Source organism: Dromaius novaehollandiae, chromosome 20 (assembly GCF_036370855.1).
Source record: "Dromaius novaehollandiae isolate bDroNov1 chromosome 20, bDroNov1.hap1, whole genome shotgun sequence".
NCBI lineage: Eukaryota > Metazoa > Chordata > Aves > Casuariiformes > Dromaiidae > Dromaius > Dromaius novaehollandiae.
Genome location: NC_088117.1, coordinates 14608470 through 14626098, shown reverse-complemented (window position 1 = coordinate 14626098; position 17629 = coordinate 14608470). Strand labels below are relative to the sequence as shown.

General features: G+C 49.9%; 1 protein-coding gene and 1 long non-coding RNA gene across 9 annotated transcripts in view; one reads left to right on the top strand and one right to left on the bottom strand.

The window, feature by feature from the left end:
- Positions 1-6689: 6689 nt before the first annotated feature.
- On the bottom strand, positions 6690-14508 carry LOC135330396 (uncharacterized). 3 transcript variants are annotated; one of them, XR_010392426.1, is made up of 3 exons: positions 14161-14508; positions 9383-9469; positions 6690-6976 (listed from the first exon to the last, which is right to left on the bottom strand). It is a non-coding gene; the product is annotated as an uncharacterized LOC135330396 (long non-coding RNA). The 3 variants fall into 3 exon arrangements; XR_010392427.1 differs by lacking the exon at positions 14161-14508 and adding an exon at positions 13127-13823; XR_010392425.1 differs by lacking the exon at positions 14161-14508 and adding an exon at positions 13171-13718.
- The window catches only part of GARNL3 (GTPase activating Rap/RanGAP domain like 3), a 61733-nt gene continuing 57984 nt past the window's right edge, over positions 13881-17629 (top strand). For 5 of the 6 annotated variants that reach the window (XR_010392424.1, XM_026112187.2, XM_026112184.2 and 2 more), the window contains exon 1: positions 13881-14152. Coding sequence is in view for 5 of the 6 variants with exons in the window: in XM_026112187.2 (XP_025967972.1) it covers positions 14079-14152 (74 nt within the window). In the remaining variant the exon portion in view is untranslated. The remainder of the gene's footprint in view (positions 14153-17629) is intronic. The other variant, XM_026112183.2, reaches the window with a different exon arrangement.

Here is a 17629-nt window from a genome sequence, read left to right as displayed (position 1 = left end):
TCTCAGCTCGCCTGTCACATTGCCAGTCTCTGTGTGATGGGCCTGTGCCATATCAAATCCAGAGCTCAGGTCAGTGCACAGAGCTGAACGCTGGGTACAGGGGAAGGTTACAAAGCCCAAAGAAGGGTTTGCAGCCTGCTGCTTAGGCTTCAGGGCTTACAGTTTATTATCTAAGGATTCAGCCCTTTTCCTTTATCAGTAAGTCATAAGCCCTGAACCCTAAACTCAACGCATCCTTCGTCTGGAAGCGATGGCGGGGAGGGGGGCAGGGTTGTCGACAGCCCATTGTAGCCCCTCAGGAAGCACTAAATCAATGACACGGGTTGAGCTGTAGACATAGGGAAGACACCAGTTTGCATAAAGGCAGACCTGACAGAAAAGTGGGCTCGATGCCAGCGTTGCGATCACGAGTCAAGCTGCACCATGCGGCAGCCCTGGCTGCGCGCAGGCAGACAAGAGGCAGTAACTGCAGACCGTGCTGACAAGTAGGACAGACAGCAGCAGCAGCTCCAGACTGCCCTACTGCGAGCGCCTGTCCTAACGCCCGAGGACTCGGAGCCTCTGCTGCTCTCTGCCTCCATGACACCTTTCCCAGGAGCCTCTTCGCTGTCGACTACACACCCCACGGCATCTCTAGCTCACTAGTGCTCCCCCGCTGCACACCCACAGCCCTGTGTGTGGAGAACAGACAAGGCACTGTTTACTCCAAAGGCCTGCTGAAGAGGGGAAGGTATCACTGTTCACAGATGGGGAGTGGGACCGTGCGTAGGCCGGGTAGTCTCTCCCTTCCTGTGGACACACACCCCAGCTTGTGCAGGATATGATAACAATGCCTTTGTCACCACCTCCGCTATTATCTGCTACCAACCACTTGCGGCCTAAACTAATGTCGAGAGCCTGACCCACACCAAAGCTGCCTCATAAATCAAGTGAAAAGGGAAATTAATATCTACAGCTACATGCTGATCAGGCATGAGAACCCATGATGGGGGGCCTCCACTATTTAGTTCTCTAATTCTGAAGGGTGGAAATCTTTGTCACAAGTTTTCATCAATTTCTTTTCCCTTCCCTTTTGAAAACCCAGTCAGCAGGTTGAGCCCAGAGGAGTGTGTCAGAGTGACATAGGTTCTGGCTACTGATAAGGATGCCAAGAAACCTAATCACAATAGACATGCGGCTTAGAAGCCTATAAAATGTGATAATAACAACAGCTCTTTGGAGCTCTCTCTCAGCTTGTCTGGGACCCACACCCCCCCCTTATTGCATCCTGCACACTTGAGACCCTCGCCCGATGTGGAACAGGTCATATTACCCCTGCTTGCTCTGTATATAGTGTAGTGTGTTATTTTTACCCTGTTAAATACGGAACTTGCTATATTGTTTAAACTCTCTTGCTTAAGGATACTGGTGTACTTAATAAATATCTGAAACCTGATAACCGCCTGGCTGTTTGGTCAGTGAAGCTTTAAAAGAAAAAAATACAAGTCACCCCGCTGGCCACGAGCGGTGTTCGTGACACCGTGCCTCCACAGGCAGAGTCACCGCGGAGGTGTCTGACGTGACCCGAACCAGGCCGATCAACGGCACCCTCTGGGCGCTGCCGATCACCAGCTCTGCTGAGCGCCAACCACCTCTCGACACCTGCTGCACCAGCCAAAAGACACAGCAATGACAGACCTCCAGCTGGACACGGGGACAGGGAGCAGAACAGAAGAAGAGGGGTAGAGAGCTTGGCAGAGGGATGGAGAAAGACAGAGAAGGATAGAGACCTGGCCCCAGGGTCAGGGCGCTGGACAAAGGAATAAGAGGGAGAGAGGGCCACACAGATGGAGGGAGGGCTGCACAGAGGACCAGGGAGCAGAAGAGAGAAAAAGAGGGACTGTGAAGCGGGCAGAGGAACGGAGGGGCAAGCAGGGAAGGGGAGGCGGGGAGAGGGACAGGGAGCAAAAGAGAAGGGGGGAGAACCGGACAGAGGAACGGAGATGGGAAGAGAGGGACAGGGAGCCGGTCGGAGTGATGGGAAGAGAATGAGAAGGATGACGAGCTGTCCAGAAAGGTGGGGAGAGAAAAAGAGGGAGGGGAAGTCAGACAGAGAGATGGGACAAAATGGGAAAAGAGGGACAGGGAGGCAAACAGATGGGTGAGGAGCTGAGCAGAGGGATGGAAATAGAAAGAGAAGGCTGGAGAGGTGGACAGAGGGCTGGGAAGGCAAAGAGAAGCACAGAGAGGCAGACGAGAGCAGCAGAGGGACAGGGAGCTGGACAGAAGGACAGCAGGCAGATACTGAGATAGGGAGAGGAAGAGGATGATGAAGAGCTGGATAGAGCAATAGGGAGCCTGTTAGAGGGATGGAGATATCGACAGAGGGATGGAAAGAATACAGAGGGATGGCGAGCTGGGCAGAGGAATGAGTAGCTAAACAAAGGGATGGGGCACCGGACGGAGCCACGGGGAAAGAAAGAGAAGGATGGAGCGCTGGACAGAGGGGCAGGGAGTGGAACCGGATGGATCCCGACAGCCCGGAACAGCCCTCGCCACACTCCGACTCCACCACACCTGCTGAAAATGCAGAGCTCTCTGCACACCACTGTGCCCAAAGTCCACTTCTGCGCCCACTTGCCCGTTTCCCTACGGCTCCAGGGCGTCTGCAAGAGCAAGCGTGCACGCACAGGCTCAGGCCGGGGAGGAACCCTGCGTTCGGTCACGGTATTTTACTATTCCTTGTGCATTAGCCCCTTGCAGATGCTTAACCCCAAATGCCCTTAACAACTTCAGTACCTGCGGCACCTAGTTTTTCCACACTCTCAAATCTTCCTTGCTCTTTCCCGTCTTGTTTAAAAACCCTGCCAGACTCCTCCTGTACTTACGTGCTTCCTCAAAACAGTATCACCAGAATCAACAAAACAGGCTGAGCTGCTCCTCTTTGAGTTGCCGGCCCTCAGAACAGTAACCTGCAAATGAATCAAACCACCAAGGTCACTGGGAGATTCTCGTTTTAGAGCCCCCACACCCACCCCCACCCCCCGGAGCTTTAATGATGGGTCACTAGGTCTAGCTGCCTCTCTTCAACATGTCCCCCTTCGGTGCTTAGTTCCTTGGTCTCTTCAACTTCCACCACAGCAATTAATCTAAAAAAGTAAGCATGATATCTTTCCCTTTCTATATCTGCATGTATGATAACAAAACAAAATAGAAACAACCAAAGCAACACTAAGGCAGATACAGTTAAGAATCGCCACGGGGTAGGAATGGGTTACTTAGTCCTCAGCGCTGCCTCTGGGAGGCTGAAATAACTAACTACCCTGCCAAACAAACCAAAAAGACTGATGAAGCCACGAGGGTATCAGATTTTTGGACTGCTTCTCCGAGGCTTTCAGGGTGACTGACATAACCCCTTCTCTCAATGTTACTCAAAGCTACCTTCATCTATTACTTAGGACTAAACTGTTTCTATTTTAAGAGGGGATCGTTGCTTGTTTAAACTTTACATATGGTCCATGACACGCTACGCATCCTCTCTCGTCCCTTCTGCTTTCACAATGCGTTTGGTAATTAAAGGTGGTAAATTAATAGTACCCGCTGTCCTGCAGGCTGGAGTAAGACATTTCTCCTGCTCTGAGGAGGTGCCTAAAAGCCATGCTGTTTTCTGTAGCATCACTGTGGCTTCCCAGAGCCCATCAGTATTCTCTTAGGCTTTTCCTGAGCCTTTTATTTTTTTAGGATAGTCCTTAGCCTGCCATTTTACAGTAATGCTCTCCTTCAGCATAGTGCACAGCACCATTATCCCAGATCAGCCACATCGTGCACGTACAGAGGCTCCCGAGAGCTGGCTTGGAAGAAGAGAGAAAAAAGTCTTTGTCACCTGTGCATCCACCCATCAACACTCTCCACCAGGAAGTACTGTAAGCTCCCTTTTCTCTAAAGTGGGACTGAGTCAAGGGGGAGACACAGATTGCACCTCCTCTTTATTAGAACACTTCACTGCTGTGGGGACCGCGTCTGGGAGGGGTTTTAGGATTGTTTGGGACTTTGGGACAGAGTCTAGGGGAAGGTCTAGAGTCAGTGACAATGTTACAGCAGGGCTTAGAGGTGTTTTGGGGTCCATGGCGGTGTTGGGGCAGGATTTGTGAGTGGCTTAATGGCTTTAGGGTGCAGGGGTGGCTGCAGAAAGGGTGTGACTCTGCAGGACCCTCAGGGCAGGGGGTGCCATCCCAGATGCACAGTAAGTGCACAGGGGTGCCGCACGCGGCTGTCAGCTTTGCGCGGGGAGCCACTGGTCTCCCACCCCACCAGAGAGCAGGAAGAGGAGGGATCTACAAGCTCGCAGGGAACACCAGAAGAGGCGGCAGGGAACTCACCAAGGGTCCCGTATCCCAGAAGAGCGGCGAAGGACCCCGCGTCCCAGACGAGAGGAGGCATCCCGCTGCTGGGACATCCAGACCCCTGCGCAGCGTACGAGTGCCTGGGGAGACGTCAGAGGCAACGGAGGACCCATCGACGCATGCTGCACCGGGGAAGCCTATGGCTTTGGGGCAGCTGTACAGGAGGGAGCAGGGCTCAGCGGGGGGTTCAATCAGTTGGTGCCTGGGTCGGCTGGTGCCCGCAGTCTGTGCCCGGGGGTGGGACAGGCCTCACACTGCCTGGGAGTGTCTGTCTTCTATCCATCTTCTTGCTCACCTAGCCGCAATTCTCAAGTAAATAACTTGGGGCTGCACTAATTGTACCCGACTCAAGTTGACCTTAACCCTGTTTGCTCCAGAGATTTTAAACTTCCTCGTGACTTACCAGCACGCCCGGGCACGCCTGCCGCAACAGGAGCCGTCCCCCCGCCGATGCCGTGCCCCAATCCCGCTCCGCGCCCCCCCCCCCCGCTCCTCCAGGCTGCGCCCGCAGGGGCGAGCGCACGCCCCGGACCGCGCTGGGGAGGAACCGGGGCCCTACAGGCGACACACGGAAAAGGGAAAGGCAGACCCGCGCTCCAGCAGATCCTGCCCTCCGCTCCCGGCGCGGCGCGGCGCCGGGCCCAAGCCCCCCCCTCCCCTCGCCACGCAGCCACGGCCCCACGGGCCAGGACACAGCTCCACGCCCGCGGCCACCCGAAGGCACGCGCTCGCCTCACCGGGACCCCCCCCCCCATGCTCCACTCCAGGCGGCCTCGGCCCTCATTCGCCGCCGCCGAGCGAAAACGCCCTGCCCGCTCGCCGCCATCTTGCTCCCGCCCGCCGCGCATGCGCCGGCTACGGACCGCGCGGGAGGGTGGTGAGAGAGTAGCGGCGAACACGTCGACCGGCACTGCGCGTTTGTGCGACAGCTGCCCGCAATGTCCTTCGTCTGCAGGGGTGGCTTGTGGTGGCTGCAGAACTGGCCTGTCGACACCCGAGGGCAGCAGTGACCACAGGAAAATCAGTGCGCATGTGCGACCTTACGGCTGCAGTTCTTTTTGCGCACGCGAGGGCAGCAGTGAGAGCGGCGGGGCGCAGTGCGCATGTGCGCGCCCTGTGTCTGCAGTACTGGCTTGCCGACACGGGATGGCAGCAGGGAGCATGGCAGGCCTACCGCGCATGCGCTCGCCCGCTCTCTGAGGTGCTCTTTCTGGCTAACCCGAGAGCAGCAGTAAGGAGGAATCAGTGCGCATGCGCGCTTGCTTTCTGCCGTACTGGCTTATCGACACCCTAGGGCAACGCTGAGCACAGGGAACGCAGGTGCGCATGCGTTCCTCCGTTGTCTGCAGTGCTGACTTGCACCCAAGGGCAGCAGTGAGCAGGACGCGGGGGGGGGGGGGGTGAGGCACCGCGCATGCGTTATTCACTTGGCTTCAGTACGGGTTTGCTATCAGGCGATGACAACAGAGCAGTTCGGCGGTGCTCTGCATGCGTGAGCCGTCCTGCTGCAGTATTGGCATTTCATCGCCCGAGGGCAGCTCGGAGCAGCTCCGCACCAGTACGCATGTGTTCCTCGGCTGGCTGCAGTATGGGGCTGTCATCGCTCGAGGGCAGCACTGAGCCGGGGGAGGGCACAGCGCATGCGTTAAGCGCCTGTCTGCAGTAGTGGTTTGCAGCTGCTTGGGCAGCCGCGAGCAGCGCGGTGGTGCTGCCAATTGGGTCTCTGCCTGGCTGCAGTACTGGTGTGTCGTCACACGATGGCAGCCGTGACCCGATCGGCCCCAGTGCGCACGCGGGACCCCACTGGAGGCCGTGCTCGGGTGTCTTCCGGCGACGGCAGCTCCCGGCCCCTCCGGTCCATCCGTTTGTGCTTCCCCGCTGGGCTCCTCTGTCCTGCAGAAGGAGACGATGGTGGGGACCTCAGGCGCACCCCGTGCCCCAGAGGCGATGGCAGCACCGGGCACAGAAGCACTGAGGAGTGTCGGCAGTGCCTGGGCCCAGCGCCCCAGGGCGGGGACTGGGGCGCCCCGGTGAGCAGGCGGAGCAGGCCGTGGGGGTGGCGGGGCTGCCGGTGCCAGCAGGCAGTGCCCAGGGGAAGGGCCCCAGCCTTGGTGGGGCTTGCCTGGTCCTCACCATTTTATGGCAGGTGTGCTTACAGATGCTTCCGTCTAGTTAGGGAAAAGAGCGACAGGTCCCTTGTTCCAGCTCTGCTCCTGACTCCTTTCCAGTAACTCCCGCTGTGGTCTGCATATACCAGAAAAGTTATGGATATGCTGCTGTAAGAAATGCAACCCTCTTACTCAGGACTGATGGGAAGGACCCTTTATTTCACACAAAGCTTTCTTCTGTCAGCTTGCTGTTTCCCCAGTTACAGTACCCATATAATGATCTTGGGGTTGCACTAATCCTCCTATCAGGAGTCTCTTCCTCTTTCTCCAGTCTCTAGGGGATCTCAGCAGCTCATTCTTCTCCTTCTGTCTCAGCATGACTGGAACACTGGGCTATTGACTGCTCTCAGCTGCTTCCTGCAACACCACATTAGCCTTAGAAACACATCCACCATGCTCTTCGATATTAAGTCAGAAAGGTGTTCTCTTTTTTTAAAAAGAAAAAAAAAAAAGCAGGTCATTCCTGGGAAGAGCATATGTATACTAACAAGCACCACATGAGGGAGGTCATGTGCAATGACAACACAATATTTGTTTTACACTTAGTCATGACAGTAAAACAGTTAAGATATATCCACATAAAAAGATGAAACGTTTCTCAAAGAGCGGAAATGACAACTGGAAACAGCAGCCTCTGAGACAGACAGAACCTGTAACCAGCCAGTACTTACATTCAGTTCACAAACCTGAATGTTACACAGCATTACATCCAATAGGCTGAAGCAGTGCAAGGGGATTCCCCTCTCTTCTCCCAAGCAAGGAAGCTAAATTAACATTAGTTTCATTCAAAAACCAGAGGAATATTTTTATTAAGTCCACTTGAAGGCCAAATGGCCCTCAACTGTTTAATGATGTTGCCATGGAAGCAACTGCCCCAGCAGATTTTATGATCTCCATTACTGAGATTATCACCAACACCAGTGCAGGGAATGGTTTTATTATCCCACTTCAAGATAGGAAAAATTTTCAAGACACCTACCCCATTTCCTTTTCCTGTGTGCTCCAGTTCTCTCAAACATCTAGTCCAACATCCCTGTTAGAAGCTATGCACAGCTTTTGTGGTATATTCACTTTATATTTGCACAAAAAGGTAGTATTTCAATAACAGCTGTGATAATAATGACTTTGCATTCTATAACTGTGTGCCAAGCTGTAACTTTAGCCCTGGAAATTGGAGACATTTCTGCTCTTCATTTCTCTTGGGGAACCCTTAGGTGTCCCAATTATATATTTTTAAGCATGGAAGAAAGGAAAGGTGTGCTTAGCTGTGAAACTCAGCACACAAACACTCTTTTTTGCTGCATTAAAATGTTTTGAAAAGCACTACTCGATACGTCTGGCAGCTAGCAGGGAGTAATATACATTGTTTTGCGTAATCAGTACTACAAGAAGCCAAGGCTTCCATCTACTTGTGTGCGGGGGTCAGTTGGAACTAGTTTTAGGTGCTTCCCCCACCCCTTCTTTCCTTCCTCCTTGCCCATTTTTCAAACACATATTTGCAAAGAAAAGAAACATACTAAGAAAGATACTATGAGACTATGAAATATAGGAAAAAAACCCATACTAACACTGGGCTTTAAATGCTATAAGAATAATCATATCATTCTAATAAAATTGTCTCAATTCCCTAATATTTATATAAAGGACAAACCAGTTTCAGAAACTTTAGAACTATGTGAATAAGTTCAGTTATAAAGTTAAGTGTACAATGCCAGTATTAATTCACTGCTATTGCCTAATCTGATCCTTCATTATTTTTAAGTGCCTTGTGCTACACGCAGATGCTGTACATAGTATACTCAAACCACTTATGCTAGAAGTCTGAATTGTCAGAACTTTCATTTGAACAATCCAAAGTGCTCTGCAGACATAATTACCCAAAGGCTGCATAAAAAAAGTAATACATACTCAATGAGACAATTCACAACCACTAAATAGTCTTAATCGTTTAGGACTTCAAACCTCTCGTTTTTATAAATTATTACACAAAGTAATTAGCCAGAAAAGTTGCACTATTTCCTTGACACTCTGCCCAGTTTTTAAGATTAAACAGGTAAGGGATATTTGTACAGATTATGCCTACCACACTAAAGCATGAAAAGTATCAGTGTTCCGATCATCTTTTGCAGTCCTGCAGGTAACAAGCTAAGTTCAGTTTCTAAAATATCTCAGCTTTTTGAGCAGAGATCACAGCCTGCAGGCTATTACTCTGCAAAAAAGACTACTGGCTTGATCTCCCATATACCATTTACCTGGCTTGATTACTACAGGTATTAGGAATGAAAGTACACAGACTTTTGGAAAAGCCAAATACTGTCTTTTAAGTTTCCTCAGAATTGTCATTACTTTTGATAGCCACCTTCTTGCAACCAAACTGCAAGAACTTTAAGACAACAAAACATTTTGCCTTCAAGTCAGAACTTTCTGCTCTCCAGGACTTAAAGAGATACTACTGTCTGGTAAAAGTTGTACTACACCCTATAGCAAATCATAAGACACTTTCTCCAGAGGGTCTGACCACTGTATCCCCTTCACCTTCACTATGGCTTTTTAGTATCATATTCCATTCAATAAGCAAAACAGTACCATCAATGTTTTAATCTGCTCTAAATGCTTTTCTACAAGAGGACAATATAAAAATGAGGTATTACAGCATTTAGTCTTCATTACACATGATACCCCGGTGTCATAGATGTATTTTAAAACATCAGTAACATACACTTTTCACAATAATGTTCAAATACAGAATATACACTTGATCTCAAGTATCACTGTTCCTGAAAAGCTATGACAATGGGGCCAGGGAGCAAACGTAGACAAGCCATTACTCACTTGGAGCCTTTGGCTCTCGGTGTTTCCAATGCATGTAGTCAAAGACATCTTTTCCGTGTGCCATTGGTAGGGCCTCCCCAGCAACTTCTGCAAGCATATTAGAGATGAGATTTTAAAGGTAGAAATTATGCACCGCCCTGAAGTGCCAAATGCATTGCAAGATTAAGACAAACTGCTGCAAGAGAAATGGATTTGCACAGAAGCCACAGACCTTTTCACATGGTCACAGAGATACTTAGGTATTAATTCCCATTAGTGCCACAGGAAATAAGATATCCAGTTACCTCTGGCTATAGGCTCATTCAATTTAAAAATGGTAGAAATGGACAGCCAGTCCTCACTCCCCTTCACGTAAGATAACACCTTTTCTTTATTCTGTGCAAACAATCATTCTAGCACTTCCCTCACTGACCATGTGTTACTGCAGGCATGCTGTGAAGCCCCTGCAGGACCTGAGGAAAGGTTTGTCTCTAAATGTGAAAGCCAATCTGTAAATCGATTTGCTTCAGTAAAGGCAGAGAAACAGCTCTGTAACTGACAGCCACTTGGTATCTTCCTCTGACTCACCAACACCCTCAGGCATGTGTGCTACACACGGACAGCCCCCTGGGGACTTCACGCCAAAATCCTGTTTGAGGGCCAGCACACCTCCTCGCACCTCCAGGCCATCTGTGTCTGCAAAAGCAAGGGTGCACATACTGCCTGCTTTGGGAAAGAACCTCAGCCCTAAAGGCAAGAGGGAAATGGGGTCCAAAGACAGGCATGGTGGGGGAGGGCTGAAGGCAGGAATGAAAAGGGAAAGAGAGGGATGGAGAAATAAAGAGAGGGACAAGGAGCCAGACAAAGGGACTGTGGCCCAGGGAGCATGACGAGGAGTAAAAGAGAAGGATGGAGAGCCAGACAGAGAGACAGGGAGTGGAAGACAGGAAAAGAGGGATGGGGAGACACAGGGATGGAATAGGAAAGAGAGGGATGGAGATGCAGACTGAGGTACAGCAAGAGGAGAGGGACACAGAGCCAAATAGAGTGACAGGGTCCAAACAAAGGAACAGGGAGTGAAAGAGAAGAAAGGAGGGATGTAGAGGCAGACAGAGGGATGGGGAGCCAGGGAGAGAAAGAGGATGGAGAGGTAGGCAGAGGGATGGAGAGAGGAAAAGAGGGACCAGTAGCCAGATAGAGCAAGGAGCAGCCAGAGAGCGTGATAGGGAGAGTAAAAGGATGGAGAAATGCTCAAAGGGATGGAGAGGCAGACAGAGGGAGTGGGAAAGAAAAAGACAGATGGAGAGCCCAATGAAGGGATGGAAAAAAGGATGGAAGGAGACTGAGGGAAGGAACAAGAGAGGGATGGAAAAAGAGAGATGGAGAGGCAGATAGAAGGACATGGAGCCAGACAGAGGGACTGAGAAAGGAAGAGAGGGATGGAGAGCTGGACAGAGGGATGGGGCACACAGGGGAAAACAAAAGAAGAATAGGGATGAAGGGCCAGACAGAGGGACAGGAAGCGGCAGAGAGTAAAAGAGGGATGGAGCGCTGGACAGAGGACAGAACAGATGCACAAGCAGCCAGATGGAGGCGAAGAGGCATGGGGCAGGAAGAGGCAGAGGGATGGACTCAAAGTGCTCACTTCTTGCTTCAAAACTTATGTGCTCAGTTCTTGCTTTGTATGTGGCCACACAAAACTCCTTGCACTCTATTTTTAGAGCTTCCTGGACTCCTGCATGTGATATATTATGAGAGTCTATAATGATTTTCTGTCTTCCAGCCAGCCCTAGTATCCATTCCTTCTCATCTTTGGATTCCTTCTTTGGTCTGCAGCAGTTAAACTCCAAGTCAACTGATCTACTTGTTCATGAAACTGTTCCTCAGTACTGTTTGTGCCTTAGTATACTATACGTGCATTTTATTCCCTCTGAGCTTGTAAAATAAATCTCCAGTTTTCTTCAAACCTCCAACACACTAAAGCAAAACCCTGAACTTGTAATCATAACCCACTAATTCAAAACCCCAGAGCCAACCCCATATCTTCTAACCTCAAACCCCAAGCCACTAAGCTGTAGCCCCAAACCCCCAAATCCCCATACCCAAAGCCTGACAACCCAATGCCAAAATCCCTAGTTCAAAACTCCAGAGTCCTAACCTGTCACCCTAGCTTACTGATCCCAAACAACTAACCCCCAACCATTCATCCCAAGCCCGTAACCCTGACTCCAAACCCAAAGCTCCTAACCCTAAAACTGTAACCCGACCCATACCCCCAAATACTGAACCGCAAACCTCTAACACAAAGCTGCCAACCTCAAAGCTGAACCCCTAACCCGAAACTCAACCCCAAATTCCTAACCCAAAGCCTCAAACCCCAAATCCAAATACAGCAACCCAAACCCTCCAGAACCCTGAAAACAAAGCCACCCACCCCTAACCCAAAACCCCAGCCTCCTAGCCCCAAAATACAGCAGAAAGAATCAACTAATAAAAATACAGAAAGACAGACAACAGCAAAATTAAGCATGAAATAGCATAGTGGAAACAGAGGGGGGGGGGGGGGACCAGCTAAGGGCAGGGGAACTCAAGCAGATGTGGGGAGAAAACAAAACATGAGATTAAAAATACAACAGAGAAAAAAAATGCTGCTAAAATACAGAAAAGAAAACCAGGAAACCGAAAGAGCAAGGGAAGAATGTAAGAAAAACAGAGCGACCAATAATGACCAGCACACCAACATGAACTGTGTTTATCTGAAATGTACAAAAATATATATTTTTAATGACTCTCCATTCTTGGACGCCATGTCTCCTCCTTGGCGGAGCCCAGCTGGAAGCAGCATGACCCCAGTGCCAGCTTGCTTGCATAGCAGCTCCTCGGTGTTGACCACAGTGCCCACTCCTCCTGGGCAATGGGATCGACAAACCTGTGCCTTCCCAACGACAGGATCAGAGTGAGTTGGGCCCCCAGAGCGGCTCCCACCACAGCATGCGTGGGAACAGGATCGTTTCGTAATAAAGAGCCCAACCGGGGGACAGAGCAGCAAGACAAAGACGAAGCCTGCGCAAAAGAGACACAGACTCGGGAGGCCTGAGGGAGAGAGGGAAACCATTGGGGCTGAAGCCTTGCACAGAGCCAGGGCAGACAGCAAGGTCACGGACTGGCCCAACCGCCCCTGGAAACATGGAGCCAGTGCGATGCAGAAAGACCCTTCTGAGCAGCTGCAACCAGAGATGCCCAGACACACGGCCCCAGGGCAGTGGAGTGGAGCCGCTCGGGACCAAGGCAGGGCAGCACCGGTGGGAGTGCCTCACGGCTATGCCAGCCACCTTGAGGCCTCCACCGGCAGACAGTGGTCGCGGGGTGCTCCCCTCAGGGCCTCCGCCTGCTGCACGCCCGGGTCCGCGGGTGCCTCCTCTGTGGCAGGGGCTGCCCACGGCTCCCCAGCCACAAATGACAGAGTGAGAGGGGCGCTGAGTCCCCCACAGCCGCTTGCGCTCCGTGCCGGAGTCAACAGCCCACCTCGTACTTCCCATTCCAGTAGCCCCAGCCCAGCCCGGCCTGCATTGTGCTGACCGCCCCCCCCAAGAACAGGGCTGCAGCTCTGTGGCAGGTGCGCAGCGGGAGATGGAGCTCGCCTTTCCCGGCGTGCCGCACGGCGTGACATGGCTGCCGTCACCGCTTCATGGTGCCCTGCACCCCTCTGAGCACTAGAAGCTTCATAGGCTTTTTAAGCTCTGGTACTCCTAGCTCTCCTGTTACCGTGTATGTCACCCGAAGAAGCCTCATGGCAACTGTAAGCCTACCAACATGCAGTCTGCGGCTCCCTCTTGTCTCATGTGGGGGTGGAGTGCCCAGAGAGCGCTGCTCGTACACGGAGATGCGTCCAGCAGTCACAGGACTGTTCTGGCAGGCTCCCACTTGCCCTGGATGGGCACCCAGATTTTCATGTTCCAGTCACAAACTCTCTGCATCATCCAAACTCCAACTCAAGCACTTTTGTTCTGGGCTGAGAAGTCTTCTATGTTTTAGGATGATCATTAGCCAAGTACCCACTTTTTGTCCCTTCCTGCTTTCTTGGTTTGACTTCCTACCCGAGACAGTGCAGTTTGCCGCAGCACACCAACAGCTCTTTGCGCCTCGCTCCTCACAGCTCCAGCTTCCCCGTGGAACAGAGGGAAGCATCAGGTGCTGCTGCTGGCCAACGGCAGCGAGGTCCCGGCCCTGCAGCCTAGAGGGAGGGCTCATGGGAACAACAGGAACCACAGGAGAACAGCAGGCTGAGGCAGGTGTGGTTTAGCGCGTTTCCAACTTTTTTTTTTTTTTTTTTTTTTTTTGCTTTTAGATCTGTTCTGGCAGCCCTTCCTGTTAGTCTCATGAACCTCCACGGACACGGGAGGCGTGACCGAGCCAAGCCTTGTTCTCGCAGCGTTGAATCCCGCCTGCGGACGCGCCCTCTCCGCTGCCGCGGCCCGCGGTCTCTAGGACCCGGCGCCGGCCCGGGTTCCGCGGCCTGCGCCCTGGCCTGCTGCGGCCGGTCCCCGGGCTGCTGAGGCGCCGCGCCGCAGCGGAGGCGGCGAGGGCGCGGGGGCGGGCGGGCCGCAGCGCACCCCCAGTCGGCGGCTCCCGCGCCGAGCGCTCGCCCGGCCCGCCTCAGCAGGGGAGCGCCGCAACCGACGGGAGCGTGGGGGTGCCGCGGCGGGAAGGCGTCTCGATGCCCTTCTCAGGTGCGCCGGGCAGCCTCCCCGCCAGCTGCTGCTGGTGCCCGGCGCCTCTGAGAGTCCTCTGGTAACTACCTGGCTCGGGTGCGTCCGAGAGGAGCGGGCTCTCGAGCGGCGGCGGCGGGGGCGCTCGGAGCCCCGCCGCTCCGGGGAGCGCGGGCGGCGGGGGCCCCTCAGCGCGGGTCCTGAGGGGCGGCCGGGCCGGCGGCGGCCGAAACCGCCGACGGGGAGGGGCGCACAGCGTCCGCGCACTCCCCGTCGTCTGGCAGAGGCCTCGCCGGCCTGGCGATGACCCTGAAACAAGGGGAAGTAGACAGTGCCTTCGGAGGTCTGTCTTAAACAAACCAGCGAACGAAAAGTCTCTGAAGAGAGGTCTGTGGGATGTGAACCTGCCGGCTTTTAATAAGGCTTCATTTCCTTCTATTGACGTGTGTTCTACATATATTCAAATATACTTAGGTCTTTGAATATATGTACAGATATGCGCACACACGTATACTCAGAGACATAAGAAGGTTTTTACCTACAGGAAAAGAAATCCTTTCCCTTTAGTTTTGTTTTACAAATCACTGAAAAATGAACAGAGAACTGTAGAGATGAATTGTTCCATTTGGGAAATTAAGAATTCTTGAAAAGCAAAGTTCCCTTAGTTTCTTAAAAACTGATACCACTTTTTTTCTTTATCTGCTGCTTTACTGAGGTGTCTTAAATATTTTAATTAGAGAATAATTGTATTTATGGAAACAGCTGGTTCAACTACAGCTGGTGCAAAAATAACTGGAGTTCAGTCAATATTCTGAAGTTTCTAGTGCCTTTTAGAAGATAACTACTTTAGTTCTAGCCATGTAAGGTATCATTTTTCCTGAAAAACATACAGTTTAATAGTTTTTCTTTTTTACATAAGTTACAAGTTCTGTGTGTTAGCCCTTTTAAAAATATTCATTGAAGTTTTTTTCCCAGGTTTGATTTTTTTTTAAGCTAGCATCCTGGTTTGGGGTTTATTGGATTTTATTTGGATTTTCACCCCTCTTTGCTTCAGCTGTATCATTGCCAGAACTTTTCCCTTATTCCTAGTTAGACCAGAACTGCCATTCCTATACCACAATCTCTGTTGCACACTAAGATGCTTTCTGCTTCTCTGATCTCAAATATGATGCTGACTACACTTCAAAGACTGCTATTGTGGCAGTTTGGGGGTTTTTTACATATAAGAAAAAAAAATTTGGTATTTTCATCTGTTCTCTCCCACATTACTGCTCCCTGTGCAAACTGTGATCACTGGCTTTTCCTCAGTTTCGGTACAAGGCTGTTTAGATGCCTCTGTAATTCCATTGCTTGTCATCTGGCAGGCAAGTCATCGTGCAGGCGCACTGTTTTAATTGCATAATGTGAAGTGACTCTGGCATTGCATCTTAGAATGAGTAGCGACATTCTACAGCAAACCTGACCTGTCTGCTTGACTATCTTGGAATTGGCTGGTTTCTGCTACTTGTAGCAGAAGTGCTTAGGTCTGGGCAGAAGGTAATGCAGACCTCCTGGTCAAGATTTGAGTGGTCTGAATTCTACCTAAGTCCTTACGTCAGTAAACAGCAGTTTCTAACTGGCTAAGCACATCTGAAGGCTCAAAGCCAACCAGACAGGAATGCTGGCAATGTGGACTTCAGCAGAATTTAAGCCATTTTACTCTAGTCCTCTATGTTCCCAGAAGTTTTGTGACCTTATTATTGGCTTTGCAAGCATTTACAAACAGAACAAAACACTCAAATTTTGTGACTTAGTGTGTTCTTGGGAGCTTCACTTTTAGATTTGTCTTTTTTGTAGCAATCCGTTTATGAGAAAGATGAATAGTTTTGATTTCAAATAATAAAAATAAATGGAACGCATCTTCTGTTTTGGATCATTGTATATTATCTAAATGCTCTGTACTACATGCTCAGGGGAAGATTTGAGATACTTCACCAGTGGAGAGATACAGAAAGGTTTGGTTATGAAGGGAATGTTCATCCTTTAAAAGTGTGACTAGAAGTGGGTTTGTGCTTTTTGGCAGAGTTGGGAAAGTTGAGAAGATAAAATAGAATAATAGAGTTGTTTTGACATCTTAATTCTAGTGTTATCTGTGGGACTGTTAGGTTGAGATATACCAACTCTATTCCTGTCTGAGATTCTGCAGTCATTTTCAAACTATATTCCCTGTCTACAAGTTCCTCACTGCTGAGGATCTCATCTGTCCTAAAGTTTGTTAAAAAGTAAGAAATCGTTTTACAGTATCTTAACTGAAGTAATGATGAAAAGTCCTTGTTTTAAGAGTAGTACAGTACTGTTTGTAATCTGTGAGAGTGCAGATATCAGAAGGCTGATGAGCCAGGCTCTTTGTTGGTCTATATAATCCAGACAGAAGCACTTGAGTGATGCATGCTATTAAAAGGCGGAAGCAGATTAAAGCAGATGTAGTTCTGCAAAGAAAACAGAGAAAGAAGGGGTTTATTTTGCTTTGTACTTTCCTTCAAGTTTTTTACCATTCCATATCTTTTTCAGTGAATTGCTCCTTTTTCTTAATACTCTGACACTTTTATTTCTCAGACTTTGTTTTTTAATTCATAGGTTGTGGGCTTTTTCCTCTGTTGTTTTTAAAAACATCATCTCTTTCTGTTTCTCAACACCTATGCTTATAGAATATGTTTTTATAGGCTAGTTTTTATTTATTTATTTATTTATTTATTTATTTATTAGGGGGAATATGGGGGAACTTGGCAAAGAATCAGCTGTAATTCCAAATAAAGCTAAGGCAGTTCTGCTATTTCTGTCTCTTGTCAGCCTGTTACTGCAGCAGATATGCTGCATCTTGCAACACCCGGCACAGAATAAGAAACATCTACCATTGCTACAAGCTGCCAACTGTAATTTTAACTAGACAGCATCCAAGCCAATGGATTTGCAACAAATCTCTTTATTTTCTTATTTTGCTGTATTGCCTTTATTGTTCTTTCTTTTGCGTGCTTATTGTTTGGTAGAATGAGAAAAGAACTGTTAACAGGATGTTGTAAGGGAGGTGGCTATGCAAAGAAAATCTTGTTTTGTGTAATGCTTATGGTTTGTTTATTTCTTGGAACAATAGAGAAAGAACCATTGTGAATATTTGTGTAAAAGGAGAAAACAGAAAAGAGCTTCATGCACTTCAAAGCATTGCCATTTTGTTGTTAGACTTTTAAAGACATACAGCTGGAGGTTGTTGAAGACTCATTTGCAATGAAATGGGCTGATGCTGCCTAGCAAACCACAGACTCTGTCCTTGTGCTGTCTGAATTGTTGACTTTGCTAAAGAAATAATACTGCATAGCACTGTCATTCCTTCTTCTGGTAAGGGAATATAAGTCTCTGAGGTGACTGCATTTCTATAGGTTTTGAGCTGTAGGTGAGGGTGTTGAGAATACCTTTTAATGCCCTTACCGACGCAAAAGCAGTGGCACTAAGCATGAGTTCCAGGATGCAGCAGAGACTACAGGTGTGTGGAAACCTTGCGAAGGGTGTTGCTGTGGGGAAGGTT